Consider the following 22,983-nt stretch of genomic DNA (forward strand, 5'->3'; position numbering starts at 1 on the left):
TGTTTTTTATTTTGGTCTCCCGTAAAGTTTTTTTTTCTATGGCAAGTCTAGTTGCTATCCAATGAAATCCATGCAAGTTGCGGGGGTGGGTTAACTGACGGAGACGGGAGAAATGTATTTTGGAGGTTATGATTGATATAATGTAATTTTTATAAATAAAATAAGACAAACAAAATGGATTATACCGTTAAGATGGAATCAGTGTTAATAGCAATAACTACAGTGCTGTGTGCTACATTAGTTTTGAATTTAATATACAAACTCAGGTAAGTCACTTTGAGGTTACGTAGTCCCGCTTTCCCGCCTGATCTAATAATATTATCTTCAAAATCTTTTCTTTTTGTATTCAGATTAGCGCTTCCATGGCGTGTCAACTGTTGGTTTTGTAATCAAAACTTTTGGATGAAATTTATAGTTCGAAACAGCTGGGTTTGTCCGAGTTGTGAGCAGTACAACGGGTTCACTAAGGTGAGGTTATTTTTATATTTCAATACCACTACCCTTATAAATCTATTCAAGATGTAAATGCTAATACGTTATAATGTTATTGTTTTTAGGATGGCGACTACAATAAGCCGGTTGCTAGCGTATTAAACGACTCTGCCATCAAATCACCTAAAGTCTTCCAAAGAAGTCCCCCAAAAAATGGATTGTGCAAAATGTGTAACGTAAACCAGCAACTGAAGGTCGCGCAGCTCGCCAACTTCGTGCCCATGCATGAGAGGAACTTCGACAACGAAATTGAAAACTACAAGTACGATAATTTTAATCTGAACTGCCCTAAAAAATTATCTCAGATTGTTATCAACATGAAAAATTTTGATTACTTACATCTGTTTACAAAATTTGATTGGCTAATAACACACTTGGTATATACCTAGTACAATCAAAATAATTAGTTACATAAGTGATAACAATTTGGTTCATTAGAGATAATGAAATAGAATTTACTGGAGTCGTAAAAATCTTCAAGCCCAGTGACAAAATAAATTATATTTATTACTAAGTGAATATATACTTTTGCAAGATTTTTAAAACTATATCCATTTATTTTCAGGATGCAACTTGAAAAAGCATACAAACTATGCAGCCCTTGCAGAAAAGTTCTACAAAAGAAATTGCATAAAGAAAAAGAAGTATTATTGGGTTCGAAAGTAAAAGAAACGAGGAGCCCAGACAAAAAGAAACAAAAGAACAAGCAGAAGAGCTCATTATTAAAGAGCTTTATAAACCGAACCTCCATACTCATTGCTTTAGTCCTAGTGATTTTAGTATCATTAGAAAGCTACAATAACACAAATGAATTACCAAGTACATTAATGAATTTAAAGAACATACTAACCGGACTTCTAGATAGATTGATGACCATATTGAAAATGAAACTTTATTTGACATTCCCAACATTAGAAAACTACTCATTTGACTTTACTAATACTGAGATACATAAGATGTTGAAGATTAAATTAAATGTGACTAATATAGGATCCTTAGACCATTTTAATGAAGTGACTCAGAAGGCACTAGGAGGCCTCGTTTGTTTGATGCAGATAATAGGACATGTTTGTAATGTGAACAAACTGAAGGATACAGTATTGATTGATATACTCTGGTCAGTTTTTGTTGTGATGTCTGTGGCTGATAAATATGTGACCATGGAACCAATTTACATCAGTTTAGTTAAGGTTGGTATAGTCATTTTATCATGTTATATTTGTTACTAACAACTATTGCTGTTTTTAACCCTTAATACAAACAAGAGGGTATCAGAAAATATATGTCTTTCATGTATTTGTGTGATCACAGTCCCCTGTTCTTTCCACTTCCATAAAATCACTTAGGATAAGCTATTAAAGAATTTGTTGTGAAAGAGACATTTTTAGAGTATTGGCTTGGCAGTAATGAAGCGAGCTATGAAAAAAAAACTTTTACACTGTGAAAATTAATTATATTATATTTCTCTTGTTTCAGTTGACAAGTATATTTGCAGTATTGCTTGTTTATAAGAATATGGATAAAACTACACCTACACAGAAGCCTGTAAAGATTTATACCTCTCCAAGGATAAAAAATCTAAGAAACGGACCACATACCTCATTCCTGGATGAAGACAGTGACATTATGTTGGAGACGGATGATGATGTATCACTGAGCAAATTCGGATTGCATAATTTCACAGATTCTTCGACAGAAACTATCAGTCCCTTGAGTTCCAGCATGCTTAATGGTAGATGCTTCACTCCAAAGAAAAATGACAGCATTTGGAGTAAATCCAGGCTCAATTCCACATTCTGCGTAAATAGTGTTATGAGCAAAAGTCCAAGTTCCGTCTCAGATACTTTATTTACTAAACCTTCTTTCAATAACTTTCAAAATCTGAAAGATGACTCTGACTCTGATTTAGACGAGAGTATAAGCTCCTTGTGCATTAGTAGTCCGAAAAAATCGAGTCAAAAGAGCAATTCAATTTTTGCTCTTCGGAAGTTCACTGCCTCTCCTAGCTTTATCGCTCCGGCGCCGTTAAATCGTTCCAGACCATTGATATCTCCTAGTAAACTAGGGCATAGTACGTCGTGGGTCGCGGGAGGCTACTGGGGATCAGAAGGCGAAAGGCCAATCTTCAGCGTGAATGGGAGTCGGTCGTCAAGTCAGAGCTCGGGGTTTGAATCGCAGGCGTCGAGCGCGAACCAGCGCATCACGTCGCAACCGCCGTCGCGCGAGGAGTCTATCTGCGGAGATCCAGCGGCGTCGCTGCTCGAGCGCTTCCAGAATTGTAACACGGGAGGTTACTCTAGTTACCAGTCTCCGGCAAACTTCACGCGCGTGTGCTCCCCAGTGTTCCCTCAGATGCAGTACAATGGGCACGTGCATATTCCTCAGGCCAGATTCGCACCTCAGCCCGCGCCCTCTAGTGTATTTTCACAGGCTTCTCTAGCCTCGCAGCAGTACCCGCACGGCCTGCTCAAGCCCGGCGGGTCCGGACTAATCAACCTCGCTCAGCTAAGCTCGCTTAGCACCAGATAATCTCACTAGTCAGCCATTTTGACTCTTTCGACGCTCTTGACTCATACGTATGTTTTTCTTTTATTCTTTGATTCTTTTTTTCTAGTATATGGTAAACTGCCATTATGATAAGCGGACTCGTTAAGTTAATGTTAGTATTAAGCGGTTGTAAGGTTTGAGACTAAACCCTAGTGTTAAGTTGCTGATCTCGTGTTTGGTGCCAGTCGTGGCTGATTGTGAAAGCATGAAGAATTATTCTATTGTTACTAAATAATATGAGGACGTCACTGTCCTCGTCTTGAACAAAATGTGATATTTTAAAAGACTAGTAATTTTCTAAGATGAGAAAGAAATGATTCTTGATGTTATCATTGTTTTTTTTGTTTTGGTTTAGCCAATGGTTTTGTCATTAAATATCGGAAACCTTTTGTAAAGTTCCTGCAATAAAAACATGTTGTAAAATAACGTTATTTTTCTTTCAATGTAGGAATTTAAGTCGAAAAGTTGACAGCGATGGCTTATGTGCGCGACTTGGACGCCAACCATATGCGGCGTCGTCGGTTACGGGCCATATTAGACTTATTGACTGTATACATTGTCATCGCTTTCCCTTTTCCCATTACAAATTTCGCAGTAAGTTGATACCTACAAACGCGATTAGCATGGATTAATTTTGCATACCTAATTTGCCTATTATAATTTCAAGTCAAATTTCTCTCGCATACAACCGTGCGTCGTAGCGTAGTGAGCTCGTGATTTGGTTCTCGGCGAACACAAGATCTGATCTGATCTCATTGAAATATAAATATATGTGGAATTGTGGATTATCAATAATATAGACAGATTAGAAGTTAATGACAAAAATCTAAGCTTCCAAGAGTCCATAGCGTATAAAACAGATTTCAAGACTTACGAATTTCTCGCCTTCCGCTCGCACGTCTGCAGGTATTGATGAGGTCGCGGTGGTAGATAGGTGTCATCGTACAGCGAAGACGCGTAATCAGATACGTCAGTGCAGGCCCACTCATGCTCTTTGAACCTTTTTAGACCCCATTCGGTCTTGTTACCCTGAACAAAGCCCGTTATATAGGTACAATAAGAATAATGAAATGGAGGTATTAAGTAGTACCTACTAGTTGTCTACTAGAATATATGCATAGGGCAGCATTTCCCAAACTGGGACCCACCAATGGGTCGCGACAAATATTAAGTGGGGGAATCTGAGCGTTACCAAAATATTATATGACTGAATTTGGCAGTTTTTGTTAAGTGGGTCGTAGCCCAGTCAACTTTGGCATAGGGCAAGTACTACGCAGGGAGCTGCAATCGTGCTGAAATGCATGCGGTGTGATTTTGCCCTTAAATCCTACCCGCCCATGTAAGAATTAGGTGATGTGCGTTGCGTATGCGTAAAGTAGGTAGTGCAACATATTGTAGCGGTAAATTTAACAGCTTAAGTAGATGGTACGCTGCCTTACGTTTTGCAGTAATATCCAGTTTATGTAACTGGATAATAAAACATTGCAATATGTAGAGAGTCATCTGTTGTTTTAGATTAACTAGAAACATACGAAGCACTTCAAATTGTCCGGCTGCGGGTACCACTGGTGCTTGCAGCGCCGGTAATAACGCTGCACGGGCCCGCACAGAGGCTTCGGCTGGTGGTTGTACAAGAGGTCGTTGCTCGTCGTGAAGTTGCCGCAGTTTTCGTGGCTATCGTGAAGGTATACCTTTTCCACGTTGCCCTTAAGGAAATAAACAGATCCTAGTATGTATCTTTAGGTATTTAAATAAAAGTAAACAAACAATTTGTACATTTTCGGGTAGTTATAACATTTATTGGTTAACCGACTAATTACAAAACCGCCTGGATCAGTCACTGAACGACCTGACTTTAACTTACATTATTTGATCGTGTAATGTTTTCATCTACCCTCAACTGGCTTAAAGAGCCTGAGGGTAGATTTTGTTTACTTTTATTTAAATACCTAAAGATACAGAGTATAGGTATGTTGAACAAGAGAAGCAAGTTACTTTATTCGAATATATAGCTACCTCAATAGTTTGGCCAAATCCAACCCAAATAGTTATTCAAAGCTACCCAAAGTTAAACCATGACTGGTTAAGACGAAACAGGCGCTGAGTTTTAAATATTTTAGGTAAATATACGCGTCTCGCTAACGGAAGCGGCACCTAAAAGTAGTGCGATAAGGACAAGGCGAAAAATCCTGCGTAAAAATCTCAAAAATCGAGGTTTCGTACTCCTCTGTTTCCTCCCCCAAAACTTAACCAATCGTAACCAAATTTGGAAATCTAAATGATTATGAAATTATCTGTGTCGGACCGTTTTGCTTTTTTGGCTAATTGATATCAGTTTTGAATGCCACGCCTCTCATTGCGGCATAGTCAATTAGGCCATTTTGGCCATTTTTGAAGGGCTCTAGCGCCTTAAAAAACAAAAATATCAAAAAAAGCAAAACGGTCCGACACAGATATTGACAATATTAATCTGTGTTGAAAAAATCATTGCTCTAGCTCCAAAAACCACGGAGGAAAACGAGGAGTACGTTTGTATGGAGAAATGACCACTCCTGTTGGCTCTTAAGATTAATAATTTTTGTGTCACCTACCCGCAAACTGTTAAGTTTATTTAATCTAAACTCAGGCATTCTGGATTCGGGCTTCAACTTTTCATAGTCGGGTTCTTCTTTAGGTGGGAAGTATAAGGTGCCTTGCTTGGGGCATTCTATTCTGTCTTCTACCCAGTTGCTGCCTGGGCAAATAGCCAAATTGTATATTAAGTTCACGTTACGTATATTTTGGTGTTATGGGTAGGTACTGGCTAATAGATACTAAGTAGGTAGGTAGGTATATATATTAAGCTGAGAGGTCCTCACAAGGCAGGTTTAGTTTCGCAAGCTTGTCGTCAACCAATTTCCAAATCTCAACCTTCCTTGAACTCACTGACAAAACCTTCAGTTTCCTCAGCTCGAAATGACAATCTGTGCACGAATTGAATGTTACTATTGAAATTCTAAGTAAGGTAGGGTAATCCATAGCGTATGTAGGTAATACGGTCAACGCAGATCTCCAAATAATGGCCCGCGAAAATAAAAGCAAAGGCAACCGTAGCCCTCTGATCAAACAGTTAGGAGACCGCTGCTGTATTATATATTTAATAATAATAAGGTGCTGCACTGCAATAGTCTTTGCACCTGGCGGGGACCATCTCCGGATGTATCATATTGTGCGTTCGGGGATGGTATCCGCCACGTGTATCCCTTGCCTTTAGATTAATTTGTCTTAAAGGGCCTCTGCGCTGTTGGCTTCGGCCCCACGCACGCCTCCCAAAGGTCCGGGACCCCATGGTCCCGAGATATGGAAAGACAGACAAATAATAATAATAATAACGGTTTAATAGCGAAGAGTCTCGACCAACATCTCGAGAGACTCTCGCTAGGTGGTTGGATCAAGGGACAGATGCAGAAGGCGGTGATCTTGGACACGGCGCGGATAGTACGTCGGTTCCTCTCTCTGCAGCCCTGACCACCGGTAGCTTGGGCCTTGCCCCGCTGCTGGCGGCACCCTAGGTTAGGTTTTTTATAATGTGTTTATATGTATTTTTTATTGTTTTGTAAGTGTTTTTATATTTTACTTTTATATTCATATTATAAAAACCCTAGCCTAAGAAAAATGATGACTAAAGAGAATAATAATAAATCTTTATTTCCAAAAATACAAATTACAGAGTGAGGCAGAGGTCTCCGCACTAGGCTTCGCCTGTATCGCGGGGTACCAGGAATACATTCAATATGTACAGTATTGTACACTTAAAAACTTACCTATGAGAACTCCACTACTGAAGAAGGGCTGTGGCCTCAGAGCAATGGCGATGGCTTCAGCTCGCGTCGGGGATTTTGCTCGAGTATTCATCATTTTTTCAGTATTTTATAAGCTAAGAATTTTTTATTTGCTTGAATTATTTGTTGGTTTAAAAAAAATTGAGCTTTGGGACCATTGACGTACAATGTTTGGGACTAAATAGCAGAATTATCTAAGAAAATAAAGGAAGTAAATAACAAACAAAATGTTTTGTTTACTTTGCCCCGAGACTTTGCCTGTTTGAAATTTTTATGTTTAACGTAGTGTTATATACTCTTTGGTTTTTATAAATAATTGACAGCTGTCTATTGTTTATATAGTTAATATACCTAGAGAAAATAAAAGTTCTTTTCAAACTGTTATATAAAGGTTGTAATAGGTACAGTGAGTATTTTATTATTTATGTCAGCCTTGCTAATTTCTAGTTTCCATAAGGGTCTGAATCAGTCGATTCAATAGGGAATATTACGCTAAACTCAGTCTAGAGGACGTCATTAGCACAATCACAAATCGAAAGTTCGGTTTCCGCCTCTCTTCTCTAGGACTCTTGCCTATTCAATCGATAGAGAGGCAGATAACGAAATGTCTATTTTTACGTTTGCGGTAGGTCACCTGTAAACAAACCACCTTGATGCATCAATGTCATACTGAAAACTTGTCAAAAAACTGTTTAAGGCATAAGTAGTAGGTTTGTATAAGTTACTCTATGGTTTACTATGTGAACTAGTGCTGCCTAGTGCTGCACTCTAACGGCAGAACATTGTAGTAATACTCCCTATTGAAGGACTGTCACAAACGCTAGAAATGATAATATTACCTTAATAATTGCCCAGTACAGTATTCGATGATAAAAAAGCAAACAATATCAATTAAAATATAATTCACATTTAATCAATACCATGAGACAAAATGAGTTGAGACATAGAGGCTAATCAGCATTAGTAGAGTCTGTGCGGAAATAGAAGAGTTGTGGAATGTATGGGGCCCAATACATTCCACAACTCTTCTCTTTCCGAACAGGCTCTATGAACAACTTTTTCACATCTCTAGCCTCCTAAGGCCCAGCCATATAAATGAAAAATTCAAAATTTGCCACTGAAATTTGAACCTATAATGTGGGAAATAGATTTGATTTTATGTGGTTGGAAAATTGAACGAAACAAAGCAAAAGCAACTCTGTTCCAATTGAATAGAATTTTGATTTCATCAAACTGAAGAGGTAGAACCTTGGGCCTTAGGAGGCTAGCTTAGTCAATTTTTATGATATCAATCAGTCACACAAATGGGAATGGTAGTTAATGTAAATGGCAGATACTTAACAGGTCAAACAGAACATGGGTTTATCAATATATCGCTGCTACTACTGGCACCACTCAAATTGAAATGCTATTGCGTTTAATAGAGGTTTAATACCATGTCTCTTACTGCTAAGATTTGAAATTGAATGGCATTTTGTGACTGTTCTTGATTAGCGATATATTTACTTCTTCAGTCTTCACATAATCTTAAATTTATCAAACTAAGTTGGTTTTTTCCTTAAGTTAACAATGTCATTCCGTGTCCATGTTCATTTGCAGGTTGGGGTCTGGCAGGGCTCGGAGCAAAGCATTTAGCTGGCTCTCCAGGGGGCCCGCCTGGCTCACAATCCTCTTCATGTTGTTCGCTATTTGCAGCAAATCTTGGTTTATTGACTCCATTCCCTGTATACCGCAAAAAAGAATACTAAGTAATTATAGATTTCATTAACTTAATTATATACATACTTATTTTGTAATATAGGGAACTTTAAAGTGTAAGTCTGCTTTAAAAGTTATATTTTTTAGAATGTTTTGAAACGTATCTGTATTTCCATACGTTTTACAAAATGCTTCAATAAAAAAAAACTTTGTTATTGTTAAAATGCACCCTCATTATATTATTTTGATTCCCCACCCATCCCCACCCCATTCAGTGGGTTATGAATTTTTTCTCTGTGTTTTTCCATAATTTAACTTAGTATATAAAAAACAATACCGAAGAAACCGGCGTTTCAAACAGACCATAGAATCCTAAGATTCCCAAGAATTTACTCACCTCAATAGCTGACAAATACATTTGGGAGATGGTCCGGTCATTACAAGTTATAAACCCACTAACGTTCGATTCACAGTCCGATGCCATGGAGGTCATTGTTTTTATTTAACTGTTAATTATTTGATAAAAATAGCACAAACAACTTAGGTTAATCCAGTAATATAACGAAGTAAACAAAATTTGAATTAAGAATTAAGACTGTGACAGTGACATTAACAATTTTTTGAAACAATTATGGCCTGGATGGGAGTTTTTTAAGCCAATGACATAGATATCTTTAGAGCGTTTTTATAGATGTTAGACAGAGAGAATCATACTATCTTTGTCTTACACTAGTACTAGTACCCAAAAGAAAAGGATGAGTATAGTTTTGCTGGTTCTTACTGACTGACAAATTGATGTGACCAACTATATACAATGATTTAAAGAAAGTTCGAAATAATGCAAACATAATAAAATAAAATACACCTCTAGGTGACATTGAAATTTGGCTTAAAGGACTCGCATCCAGGCCATAATTGTAAGAAAAAGACATTGACATTACTCTAACGTTCAGAAATTGGCTGACAATTAATAATCAAAAATCAAAGATTACAATTATAGAAACACATATCACCAAACAAAGAGTGCATTGCATTCTAGCATTATCTAGCTATTATTATTATAGCTAGCTAAAAGTTATACATATTAATTAATAATGCAATAATTATTTTGCTGTTTTATCACAAACTTCTTTTAAGCGTGTATGGTTTTTGAACGATTCGCTCAGCTCAATGTCAATGTCATTCACCTGCAATGGGAGAAGTATGGATTTTGACGAAAATTTTATTACTGCCTACAGGCGACGAAATTTTCTTGCAATCGTGATTTCTGTGTGAAGAATTAAGAATAAGCATTGTATACAGTGTTCCATCTCTAGTAATATAGTGTTTGTTGATATGTGTCTGGTGTTCCCATTCCTACCCTATCAAATTTTATCCCGATACTTTTGAAATTATTGATTCATATTTTTCTGTGTTATTTACTTCGAAATTAGTACCTTAAAAATAATTATTAGGAACGTTTCGTACTGGTAAGGTGAATACTCTTTTTCGTAATTATTATAAGAAGTAATAGTAGCCAGTGTTTATACACAAAAGTTGTTTATTCCATGAAAATCTGTAGAGTACTTAAATAATATTTTAGACCAGACATAAAACAATATTTAAGAAAGTTAACGTACCATTATCGTCCTAAAATAACTATCTTTTAGCACTAATTCATAATAAAATTACTAATGCTAATAAAACTATTAAAATGCTTATATATTATTTCCGTATATGGGGCTATTCATAAATTACGTCATTTCAAATTCGGGGCGGGAGGGTCTGGACATCGGATGACGGTAGCATGAAGTAGGAGGAAATGGGATCATTTGAAGCATGATTTTGGATGATTATAGGGCGGGGGGGGGGGGATAATTTATGGACAGCCCCTATACTTGTTATATTAGAAAAGAATATTCTGGATATTTGATGGATTTCTTTTGACATTATAAAAGGCGAAATCTCACTTATAGCCAAAGGCATGTATTTTAGTAATAATTAACGTGATTTGTTTATAAACTGACAAGCAGTTGTGGATTAAATGAGTGAATCCATTCCCGATTAAAACCAAAATATTACTTTGCTAATCCGCGAAAAGATAACATGCTAATCAATCAGTGCTAACCCATTCCGTTTTATACATTTTTCCATCATTAATTTTTGGTAAATATAGGTCTAATTTAAACTTTTGTATTACATTGCTATTTCCATAATATAAAAAAAAGGTTTTTCGATAAATATGGCAATTCACTTACATGATCAAAATTAAAATAATAATGCTATCAAAGTCAAAGTTGTATTTTTTCGGGTTAAAGTGAATTAATTAGTAACTTAGAAACCATGACACATTCTACATATTAAAAAAATTGTTTTAGTTACTTTTCGTCAAAACTGTTGTTCATCGACCTTTTCTACTTTTAAATTTCTAGTTTGATCTTATTTTGTTTCCATTATGATTTTCTTCATATAATGTATAGTCATGGGTCTAAGATTGCTATGCCACTTAGTACCTTGTCACGGTGACAATAATGTTTGATCCCTAGCGGCTTTCATATTGTTCAAGCTAACAAGGTAAGAAGTGGCACAAATTCAAATTCCTCGTTCCTAGTCATCTGCTGACATTTGAATGATCAAAAATATTATAGCAAATCAAATAATAAAAGGAATTTTCAATAAAAAATACATTAAGCTAATTTGTTACGGTTTCATTTAATGTAGAACTTAAACTATTTGTTTATTTTTTTGAGTAAGTATATATTTATTTTAAATCTTTAATATAATCCACGAAAAATAATACGAACTTATATTTACACTAGGTAGACATTGAAGATTACTTCATGCCCCATAATATTCTTACTTCTGATTTGCCCCATTAGTTGGTTAGTTGGTCACTGCACAATGTGGAGATGAGTAGGGTTGATTGAATAAGCCGGCAGTGCGACGCCGTAGGCGCCGGTCGGGCTGGCGTCGCGACGTCGCGACCCACCCGCCCCTAGTTTCCCCTCACCCTCACCCCCACACCCAACCATAACACACAGGCATTTGCTTCTGTAAACTTGTTATGGCTAGTTATCTCTGACTATAATCCTTTTATCCTGCAGTCGACATAATGGCATAGACGATGTGTACATAATACGCGACTTAGAGACATGTCAGAAAATGACGCTTGTGCAAGTGTTCAAAATACAGAGGAAAACAGTTCTGTAGTGAATGATGTCGAGAAATGCGCTAAAGAAGATACAGAAAAGGACAGTGAAAAATCGGACAGTGTCAAAGACGTGTCAAAGGATGAAACGGCGACGGAAGATAAAGTTTCAGAACAAAAAGAGACTCTGGAATGGGAGCTGGATGGGTACAAGTGTAAAGTGAAATGGAAGTTTCCGGAAGGGACGACGACGCCGAAGGACTACATCGCCTTGTGCTATGCAGGTGAGATTGATCGGCAAAACGTGATAGGATTGTGTTGGCAGGGTTCCAAATCACTGGCTAGACGATAGGCGTATAATCGCTGTCCAGACGTATAAAACAAAGGATAGGCTAGACTATTAGCATATCTCTGCAACTTGATTCCGCAATATTGACGATAGGCTTTGTTATCTAACATAAGTAACATAGATCTAGATTGCCAGTAACTTGGGGTGTCTGTTATCCAAATCGGAAGCTCTTCAGGTTATGTAGAGCCTGGGTAGACACTAAATCTAAAGCGTCGATAACGTTAAAACGTTTTCGACCTCATTCAATACAATTTCTAGAACATTATTCAACAACAGTTAGATGTAAAAAATAATTCAAACGAAAACCCGGAAAATTGCGAGTTGGACCACACACAATGTAGGTGATCCATTTCGGTACTAACGACTCCTCTAAAAAGAAACAAAAAATGTGTCTTTAATTTACTCCCTTCTTTTTATTGATAAGGGTATTTTTTCGGCTATAACTCAAAATCGAAGCAATCCTGTTAACCCCTTAATCACCAATGCAGTTTATTTATACCATTAGCAATTTATTATCTGCTTATAATCTAGTCAACATTTCTTGCCCATGTCTATACTTTGTTGCTTTACGTCTCATAATCGCCCTCTCGTTAAGGCGGTGCTGCTGCGTTTTTGTGTAATTCTCGGCCTTGTATGTCCATCGTTTACCTAGCAATCGCTTATAGAGAAACCAGTCTAAGCATGACCTCACAATCCATAAGAACTTTAGTTCATTACGACCATGCGATAACTGGTTTTTCTTAAGTTGTCGGATAGTATAACAGTCCTGGCTAGAGTGACTAGCTCAGCTCGGAGGCATTATAACGGGGCAGCCACCGGTTGCATTAATTGGCATCAGGAAGCGAGGAATCTCTTATATAAGCCTACTGTATAAGTCTAGACCTCAGACAATTCAACCGGTACACCAGCATTAAAGGGCGCCAAAACATGCGTTAATTACTGTGCTTTCATGTCGCGCCATGCGTCCCTTCCGCACTTACTATACTTGTTAGAATGTGACAGGCATGGTGAGAGGTGATATAAACGCGACCATGCTAACGCCGGGTCTTGGTGGCCTAAGCATTTCTAGACTATGGTGTCCTGTTCTTTCTGGGGTTATCAGATTCGATTGATTCCTGATATGTTGGTGATGACTAGATATGGTGCCATAAGCAACTGGTTAGTTTATTTATTGGTTAACTTCTCGTATGCCGGAACGTGGAGGCACGCGAGAGGTTAATCTAGAACTGGGTCCGAAGAATAAGTGCAATCGCGAGGATCGCGACCTGTTATTACTAAAGTGGCCCACTGATTAACAGTCTGCCGGAGCCGGACGGTATCGGCCTGTCAGTTAGAACAAAATTTTCACAGTTCCGAACAACTGGCAGGCCGATACCGTCCGGCGGACTTTTAATCAGTGGGCCCCTTAATATTATAGGTAAGGTAACAGGCAAATTCAAAAACACGACTGGAACTTTCCGGTTAGATTGATTAATGGTCATTGAAATATACCTACATATTTAAAGCGGTTTTTTCTGTGATATCACAACTGATCTTACCACAATTTTGGATTTAACTCCTCCTAAATCCTGTTTGTAAGTCCTCGTTCTCATCTCGTCTACAGGTTCTGACTATACTACTGAAGATACTACTTTTAGAAGGTTTGAAACACATCACCACACTATTACTTAGACAACACGCGTCAAAAACATAATCCGGCCTACGCTACTCACAGCCGGATGAATGTAAATGTAAATATAATATATATTTACATATATGGAAGTTTGAACTAGAGCTCGAGAAGTGTTCATATCGCATAGCTTAGCACTTGATTATACCTTCAAGGCATAGAGAGATGAGGCAAAACGTTTTCTAACAACTACACAGTACACACCCACACCTCATTATATTTATGTCATATTTTCCCCTTTGCATTAAAAAAACCTTTTCATAAAGATTTAAGTAAGTATTTGCCAATGTTACCTACAGCTTTTAGATTTTATTCAAATATTTATTGTCACTGCCATTTACACACCTCTGTGTAGGCAGGTACCTACGTTCTGTTGACAAGCACATTTGGCGCTTTGCTCCTTTCCCGTATATCCGAAAGTGCACCCACGCATCATTTTAATTGAGCGCGTGTGGAGGTAATTTCACCGCCTTTAGTTCATATGCTAATGCGTTACTTCCGAAACCTCGCATTTTATACAGCAGTGCATAAGCTATCATATCGTTTACTAATTAAAGTATATATTTAAGCAGCACAGGTTTACTAAAACTCAGAAATAGCATAACTTTTGAATGAGCATTTATTCTTTTAGACATGCCACGGAGTGTCGGCATAAAAAACTTGGACTTAGATGAGATGACAGAACTTCCTGGTATATTGATAGTATAATTTGTTCAATAATCGTTTTACAATTTTCGTGAGTCATATTAGTAACACTTATTTTATATTTTATGATTCAATCATCATAACACTACTTGGAACAAGCCTTCTCTTTAAGTAAGTAAGTAAGCAAACACTTTATTGTACGAAAAGAAAGGAATATTGGTTACATCAGATAAAACATAAATATGTAGTACAAATTAATGCTATGAATGAATGATATTATATTATTAGAAGTTTTACATACAAAACTTCTACTCTCTATTTTCTTTGTATGTTTTCGAAATCATTATAATATAGACGCACACTGCCAAAATATTTTTCCAAGACCCAATTATTCACAATCACTCATTGTCATCAATATGCGGTGAGGAAACGTTCAGATGCAACTTTGGGCCGGCAATAAAACGTCTATCGAAGTGCAGTTGCATTGTGCAGGCGCGTGGTTAGTGGGACTGTTACATAACTGCACCCTTTCACTTGCACCGTTGCTTGCAGTTCTGCCTTGCAAAACCGACGGATTGGCTGCTGGTGTTGTCATTACAGTTATATTTCTCAGCTATAGTTGAATTATGATCGTAAATCCCGTTTTCTTCACTTCCTATTCTTTAGTCGCTGCAATTATCATCTGCAAAGATGCTGTGATGCTGTGAGAACCTAAGAAATGCTGGATATACTTATCTATTATTTTAGTAGTTGGTTTTCCCGTCGAATAATCAACTAGTGAGGTATTGAATCATTTCTGAAGTAATATCTAGGCAAATAGTACAGTCGTTATTAGGTACACCCGATACACCGGAGCGAACAACAGGCTCATAAATATCTGAACGTAAATTAATTGTTAAAGGTTCAGAAATTTTGAGCATCCTGCATAATTGCAAATATGTATTTGTATTGTTATGGCAACTATGACGAATCAAAAACTTTAATGATAGATTAGATATACACTAATTCGACCTAACCTATCTTAATGTTGACAATTAGGAATTAACGGTATTTTTGACTAATTACCTAATTAAGTTACACGCTTGTGTTTAATCTCTTTATAATTATAATTTAATTGCCCCAGTTATTAATTATCAAAATAACGCCCAATTTTGCATTTCCAATGAATACCTATCTACAAACTCTAAGTTAAGTGCAATGTGCATTTCGCGATCGCCGGAAGCAGATTTGATGTCGTAGCATTATAATTAGTGGTTGCGATTGCACGACACGGTGCATTGCGCAGGCGGCGCGGTCAGCTCCGCTCCGACACTGAGCATGAATGGGTCTTGCCCCGCCACTGGTTGTGAATGAACCCCCGCCGGCGCGTGCGCTACGTTCAGTCGCGCCGAGCCGTACGCGCCGCAACCGCATGCGCCTATTTTCAATTTTGACGTTTCGAAATTCGAAATCGCGCGTGCTACTGTGTTATCAGACTTGGACTTCAGTGACTGATATATTTTCTAGCAAATATATCCATTTAAGTTGAATCTACAGTGAGACTTACTTGTTGCGATAAATCAGTGGGAAACCAGCCCTTGTGAAAGCCGGCTTCGCACACCGGTTGTCAGCTCGAATACGGTAAGTTTAATTAAAATTAAATTTTCTCAAGAATATCGCGGTATGAAGGTTAGGCCATCTGCTGTGACACGTAGGTTAGGCGAGGCGGTATTATACAAAATACGACAGTGGGTTGGCCTGTAGGTGGGGGCCTACGCAATTTCAAATAGTAGGTGTAGTTTACCTACACGTTGTCATCTTCGGTACGATTAGCTTGAGCAATGTAGATAATTACGATGTACTTTGTAATGTAGAGTTACTTTCACTAACAATTTATGTGCCGATTAGGCCGCGCGAGCACTCTCTTCGCCTGCATTGGATCCAATTGACATCGTACAAGTCGAGCTGTTTAATTTCATTTCCATTGTTAATTTAAGACCGTGGAAAGCTAGATTTCACATTCGAAACAATAGTTATTTGTACAACAAGAGATCAAAGTTTGATATTTCTTCGAGTGCTTATTTTGAGTCCCGTGCAAGCGAAAGATTCTATAATAGATTCACGAGCGTAGCGAGTGAATCTAATTTAGAATCTTGAGCGTAGTAAGGGATTCAAAAGCGCACGAGATGTAAATAACTTTGATCTCGTGTAGTACACAAAATTTTTCACCCTAAGCAGTGAGAACATACCTAGAGGGACAGAGATAATAGAACCCACATATCGAACTTGTTGAAATGACATTTGACTATAAAGGTCACTTGAATGTCATTTTGTCTCACTCCGTGAGCAAAATGCGATTTTGCTCACTGAGTGAGACACTTAGTGAGCAAAATGCGATTTTGCTCACTGAGTGAGACAAAATTACTCAATGAGCAAAATGCGATTTTGCTCACTGTTTTTAAGAAGCAAAGTACCCTTGTTCGAGCTGCTGATGTGAAAAATATTAAATCGTTTCGAGCAGATGCGTTTTGGGTTAGATGTTGGAAAAAATGGTCAAAAGTTGGCGCCGTGCGTGATACAATGGTACATTTAATAGGCGCTCTCTCAGCTCTACCTGAGATTGTTGCCGATTTTTTCTCACACGGATAGTGTTGTCAAGTCACATCTTTATTGATGAGGTCCGATTGTTTGGAACTGATACACATCTTTCGTTTTAATTCGCTATCTTTTCTCTAACAAGAATGTAGAGTTGAAAATAAAATTAAGTAAAGAAAGCTACACCTATAACGTTTAAAGTAATTCAACTAATGCAAGTAATTACTCTTCTCTACGTGGCAAAAGCTATGGAAACGGTTTTTTTTTTTAATGTTCTAACTATAACAGCAAAACCGGGACCGATCTCAGAAGCCTACAAGATCCTTAAGCGTATGCAAAAGAAAATTCTGGTTACTACAAATTTAATCTTCCGCAGTCACCCATAATATAAATTACGTAAGCTTCGAAGACAAATTGACTGCAAACTGCAACTGAGTGTAAAGTGCAGTTTCAGCTTTCAACCGTAACGGTTGCTAAGCCCTATCACAAGTCCTTGCCGGCACAAGCCGTCCGAGCATGGGCGGCCACCGGCGGATATTAAATTGACACGCCTCGCTCGAACACTCCTTCATCTCATTTCATTACGATGATGTACTAGACAAGAGGGTTACTGCTTATAGGTTGTTTGTGACTACAAGTATTTTAAGTGTCTTATTGGTTTCTTATTAGATTCTGCATGATATTTTTTTTATAAGTAATGAAACAATTACCATAAGGTTTTATCCATATAAATGAATCCTCTTCGTACTGGCCAGAGGTCAGCAAACCGCGGCTTTTCAAGACATCCAAAAAAATAACTAAGCGGATTTTAATAGATCACTTAAATCAAGTTTTGTTGCTCTTTCTGATCTCTAAAACTGATGATTTCTGCTACGGTTGGCTCTTCTCTTAGAAAAGTTTGCCGACTACTGGTATATACATAAGATCTAGAAATTAACTACCAGTTGCATGTCCTGCTGTGGTTACAAAAACTTTTCTATAAGACAACGTTAATGTAGCGAAAAAATATCATCTTAAAAGTGTTAAAGTTTCTTAGCGAGAATAAGAAGCTCCCCGCAGCGAAGCCGGATGGACCGATAAAATCACAGAGCAATATCTGTTCGTAATATTTCTTCAAAGGCATTTAATTTATCGTCGCGCTCGAACAAACTTCTAATCAGGTTGAAAAAAACTTAACAATACGCGTTCCGTGGTCGCCGTCATTGCTTGTTACAACGTGGGGGCGCGCCAAGTATGCCGCGAAGACATCTTGTCCGAGGCATTCCTTGCACATCCCATCGTTCTTCTAATGATATTTATTCGATCTGGATATTAATGCGAATAAGTCATTATGACACTGCATGGTTTGATTGCGCAGTCCGCGCAGACACTGGCGCAAAAAATACGACATGGTTATAATGCAGTATCATTCAATTCTTTGGAAGTCAATAATCGCTGCTGAAGTATAGATAAATTTAAACGTAGTTAGTAAATATGCTGTAGGTACCCAAAATCGTGTTATGACTTATGGATATCATTTCAGTTTCAACACTTCTTTTAATTTCGATGTAAAACTGTCCATCGACTTTTGAAGCTGAAGCTGCCGGGTGGTGACGCAAAACGGAAATTAAACCGACACGCCTGTGTTCCTCATCTAGCACCGCTTTAATTCTGCCCCTGTACTGTATACTGCTCGGGTTTACGCTTTTATAGGGTTGCAATGAAGGGTTAAAACAAAAAATCTCTATTAAGGAAAGGTTGAGGAGACTACTCTTTCTCTCACGCACTATAAGCTTATGTTTGCGGTATTTAGATAAACACACCTTGTATCATAACAGCTAACGAACACAATAATCTAATCAATTAACTAAAGTACTTTCAAATGTTGCAATTACAACATGCGATACATGAAGCATTCTCACGATCTCTTCACGTCTGCGTCGACCATTAGTCAACCGCCGCTGAACAAGTAAAAGAAGTTGTGAGATCTTTTCTCACGGCTTACCAAGAAACCAACTTGCTGTTTCGTTTAATTCATTAAGTAACTTTTAAAACATTCCCTCCCGCCAGGTACTTGCAATGTTTTCTTGCGAGGCACCAGCAACTTTTTGATAAACGAGTTTGTTCACCGAAATGCCAGTTTATTCGATAGGGACAACTAGAAGCAAAGCGAGTCCGTCACGCGATTCAATTGCTTAACTTATAGTACAGTTACGGCTTGACGTTGTCTTCCGTCGGATCCACGGACTCGTTAAAGCAAATTACTCCTCGACACGTCGTAAAGACATTAACTTCACACTCGGGAGAGTCGAGCATTGTTGCCGAGTGAAAAACACTGAGAGGAAACGATAAATTATGTTCGAAGTTTATACGATCGGCCGGTAATGGGCCCGTGCGCCCGCGCTCTCCCCGCACCCTCAAAGGAATCTGTTTAGATTCGATATTCCTAACGGCCGGCGCTTCCGTTCCTATCGAAAATATTCTTATCTAAATGGGGTAAATGCTCATAGCGAAATGCTCTGTGAACCTCTAATTAGTCCCTTTCCGTAATTAGTGGTTTCCGATACAAAATCCTCTGTGACAGAGATACCTAAGTTCCGAAATGTTTGGAAAAAGACAATAGGTAGTAATGTCTAAGTATATCAAGTTCTGATACTGTTGATAACATAACCTATTTGAGATCAATATTGTTATCAGTTATCGTATATTCCGTACGTTACAAAAGTTACGGTTACTCTAAATAAAAAAGCGGAAATCCGCCGGCAGAACAAAAGTCTCATTGACTTTTAAACGTTTATTAAATTTAGTCTCTTCCGGAACAGCCCTCGAAAGAGGGTGGAACTCGCTCATGCAAAAACGGAAGTAGCATGCGTCCGCCATATTTTGATTCTGTAATTGTGGCACGGGCTCCGCTTCCGGTTTCTTTGAGCAATAGAAAGAGTTTACAAAAAAAATATTGTTTATGAATATATTCCCACAGGTATATTCGTTTTTTGCGGGCGAAAAAAGAAGCTGACGTTCGGCGGTGATTGTAAAGATTTGGCTGCCATTTCGGTTTCTCAGGATGTTGGTTGTACCCTTGAGAAGATTAGTGAAGGGTGGAGGTGCTAATGCTTGTGTGTACGCACATCCGGTCCGGCGGCCGTTAATTGGTCCCCGTAAAAGGGATATCGTGTTCCCCGCGCCCTCGGCTTCCTGCGACAGGTCGCAGTCGTGACATTCGGCCACTTTAAAGAGAAAGCAACGGTTTACTCTCCAATTAATGGTCACATCAGAGTTCTGTCCTCGCACATAATAAGTCACGATTTAAGCAGGAAGCAGAAAGGGAACGTAATACTTGTATTTGATGATTTTTTTTAACTAGTATGACCAGATGAGCAAACTTTTAAGACATTAAAATACCGACGATATGAAATATGAAATTGCAGACGAAAGGTAAAGAAATAGACGCTTGTAAAATATACTTACATAGCCTCGAAATACATTAAGCCGTCAGTCGAGTAAAATATAGTCTTACGCATTATGAGAGCCTTTAAATATGTAAAGGCTTTCAACTTGAGTTCCCAGGAGCATTGCAATTATTCAAAGTACATAATCATGAAGCGTGGCATGTAACTTCCCATCTTTGCGATGGAGCTACGAGTTTTGTAATCTGAACATCATGGTTTGTTCCCATGACGGGTTTCTGGACTGTGACGAACTCCATACCATACCTACCCCTCATTAGTATGAACTTATACCGTCGTAGATCTTATTTATATAAATTCCTACTTCTTACTCCTATATTAAACTTCCATAACATGATGTCCTTGTCTGGGATTCAAACTAGTTCCATTTTAAATTTCTTTAAACCAATATACCTGGGGCTCAAGGTAAAAGTTTTGTACATGCTTCATTTCATCAAAACCAGTTCAAAATGTATACTTTATGCCTGCCACAGGTTACATACAAAGTTACTTAAACTTTTGCGTTCTCTTCTTATATAAATGTTTATATGTATATGGATTAGTATGGAAGTATTCATGCGCAATCTTGAAGTATGTTTTACATATTTACTTCATTCCATCACGCCGGGTTCCATTGATAGAACCGGCGATCATGTATTGTGTTTACTAGTTCATATATACATTATGAATCCACGTGCAATACATTGTATTTCCCTCTACAATTTTCCTCAATTTAGGGTTGTAAACAAAAGTGGCAGTGTTCGTAGAAATTCTGCAGATATTCCAACGCCGGTAGTGCCAAAAGCTGCCGTCCGGAGAATTGAACAATAGTGTGGCGTGGTTCCTAGAAGTCAATAGTTACGTTACGTGCGTAGCCAATGGATATAGGGAAAATATGGGAACAATAGGTGGTAAACACCTACAGAATTCGCCAAATGGAATGTCCAATTATATAGAAGGGTTATCAGACGCCAGAATTTATCTTGACACAGCAAGAATCCTAAAGACAGAAAGAAATATATGAAAGGCGAGACACCAATTATCGTATATGTAGGGAGAAATTACTTAATTATGGAGTGCTTTACCAGTCAAGTGCGAAGTTTTAGTGCGGATAGGACGTAGGTATAAATATAAAAAAAAATATGATTTCGTAGTAGATAACCGAGAGCAAAACCGCAACCAAAAGCTTATTATCATTTATCGAAGGTAATGATCTAATTGAGCAACTTGTATGCGCGCGTTTGTTTTGATTAGCGCTGGAACATACGAATAGATCATTGTGTAAACATAAAGCAGCCGATGAATCAACTGCCGTAGCTACCTTCCCATTGTCCAACAGGAATCTTACACCAACGATAAAATGCATTGAATATGCATTTAATGTTATTATAACATCTTATTTTGCATTCTGATTCCGTGATTTTATCAACGTCCGTATCGAATCGACACAGTATCTATAAAATGTAAAATGATCTTGCTTAGCCTATCAGATTTCTCCTGATTTATTTTATTTGCTTGGTTTTTTACCAATTTGCCTGCTCTGTTTCATCACCCATTTCTATCAAATGTTTCGATTTATTTCTCTCCTTATGTTTCGGAGAACCGAAGACTTGTCCTTTAGATTTATTTTGTCATCAATAAATCTAATCCGGTCTGGTATCAGGCAATTTATTGGCGACAGAGTGGTTCGGTTCCGTCGCACGCGCAGGAAACCCTCGTGATATATCTCAGAATTAGATTCGCTGGGCTCTTATTCGGATTGCTTCCAGAGCATTGGCAAAGCGCTCATACGAACCAGTATATATAAGTGCGACTTTCGACAAACAGGTATTATGAAGCTTTGGGTCACAGTTAAATTGGTTTAAATCGCCTGCTTTCGGTAAGTAACGAGAATCCACGGGCTGGCCGATTGACGCCGGACCACTTGTACTATATCGACCGCACTTCCCATATCCGGTATACATAAGCCCCCACTAATGCTTTGCTTAGCCGGTTAATGTACGCAATTACTCACTGAGTTTGTTTTGTAGATACCAGCTGTAGTTCCGGTGCTTTACGACGGTCAAATGTTTTTTCTGACTCCGCAACCAACAGATCAGTTCGACGGCATTTAATTCTTTGACGTCTACACGTTTCCGTCTCGTTGCGTCGTAAATATACGTTTTTACATCGCTTTTAAATCACGGAATTCGCGTATCGATACATTTTCGATGTTTTCGCAGCGCGGAGCGGAAATCATTATGCGTTTTCCTCCGAGCGTTGTACGTTGTCCTGTAAAATTGTATTCATTAAATCAGCGATTACGCTCCCACCGGTTTTTTCTCGCGAGATTTATTTCGTCAGCCGCCCTCTGATGTCTCTGTGTGGTTTTGTTCGTCGAGTTTTAATAATTTCTCCCACTCGTTTGCTTTACGAGTCCGCCTTTTGATCCGGGCTTTTCAAATGGTGTGCGCAATATACGTACGTCTTCATGCAATGCCGGCGGGGGCATGCGACAAATATTGACTGGACAAATATTTGGGAAGCATGGCAAACATGCGGCTCTTATGCCGTGTAGGTGGCGACGCGACGTGACTCGCGGATGAGGCCTGGACCACGGACATAACCTCTGTTTGCGTATAACAAAATCATGTTTG

General features: G+C 38.2%; 4 protein-coding genes across 10 annotated transcripts in view; 2 read left to right on the forward strand and 2 right to left on the reverse strand.

Moving 5' to 3' along the window:
• LOC134792983 (E3 ubiquitin-protein ligase HECW2) overlaps positions 1-22,983 on the forward strand; it is a 176,978-nt gene that overhangs the window by 23,655 nt on the left and 130,340 nt on the right. Inside the window, exons 1-2 of one of the 6 annotated variants that reach the window (XM_063764478.1) lie at positions 9,838-9,852; positions 11,642-11,969. The exons of 1 other annotated variant lie outside the window; for it this stretch is intronic. In XM_063764478.1, coding sequence (XP_063620548.1) covers positions 11,690-11,969 — 280 coding nt within the window. In that variant the 5' untranslated portion in view covers positions 9,838-9,852; positions 11,642-11,689. 4 more of the 6 variants (XM_063764477.1, XM_063764479.1, XM_063764480.1 and 1 more) reach the window with 4 other exon arrangements.
• On the forward strand, positions 89-3,465 carry LOC134792981 (uncharacterized). The gene is made up of 5 exons (XM_063764474.1): positions 89-266; positions 351-468; positions 558-754; positions 1,058-1,682; positions 1,969-3,465. Exons 1-5 carry the CDS (start codon positions 175-177, stop codon positions 3,019-3,021), a joined length of 2,085 nt encoding a protein of 694 aa, XP_063620544.1. The 5' UTR covers positions 89-174; the 3' UTR covers positions 3,022-3,465.
• Positions 3,109-7,153, reverse strand: LOC134792982 (uncharacterized). 2 transcript variants are annotated; one of them, XM_063764475.1, is made up of 5 exons: positions 6,843-7,153; positions 5,631-5,773; positions 4,572-4,745; positions 3,914-4,068; positions 3,109-3,438 (listed from the first exon to the last, which is right to left on the reverse strand). In XM_063764475.1, exons 1-5 carry the CDS (start codon positions 6,934-6,936, stop codon positions 3,369-3,371), a joined length of 636 nt encoding a protein of 211 aa, XP_063620545.1. In that variant the 5' UTR covers positions 6,937-7,153; the 3' UTR covers positions 3,109-3,368. The 2 variants fall into 2 exon arrangements, with proteins under 2 accessions (XP_063620545.1, XP_063620546.1); XM_063764476.1 differs by having other exon boundaries at positions 5,631-5,758; positions 6,831-7,153.
• LOC134793276 (uncharacterized) lies at positions 7,874-9,119 on the reverse strand. The gene is made up of 2 exons (XM_063764843.1): positions 8,956-9,119; positions 7,874-8,582 (listed from the first exon to the last, which is right to left on the reverse strand). Exons 1-2 carry the CDS (start codon positions 9,049-9,051, stop codon positions 8,433-8,435), a joined length of 246 nt encoding a protein of 81 aa, XP_063620913.1. The 5' UTR covers positions 9,052-9,119; the 3' UTR covers positions 7,874-8,432.

This window comes from Cydia splendana, chromosome 8 (assembly GCF_910591565.1).
Source record: "Cydia splendana chromosome 8, ilCydSple1.2, whole genome shotgun sequence".
In the NCBI taxonomy this organism is placed as follows: Eukaryota; Metazoa; Arthropoda; class Insecta; order Lepidoptera; family Tortricidae; genus Cydia; species Cydia splendana.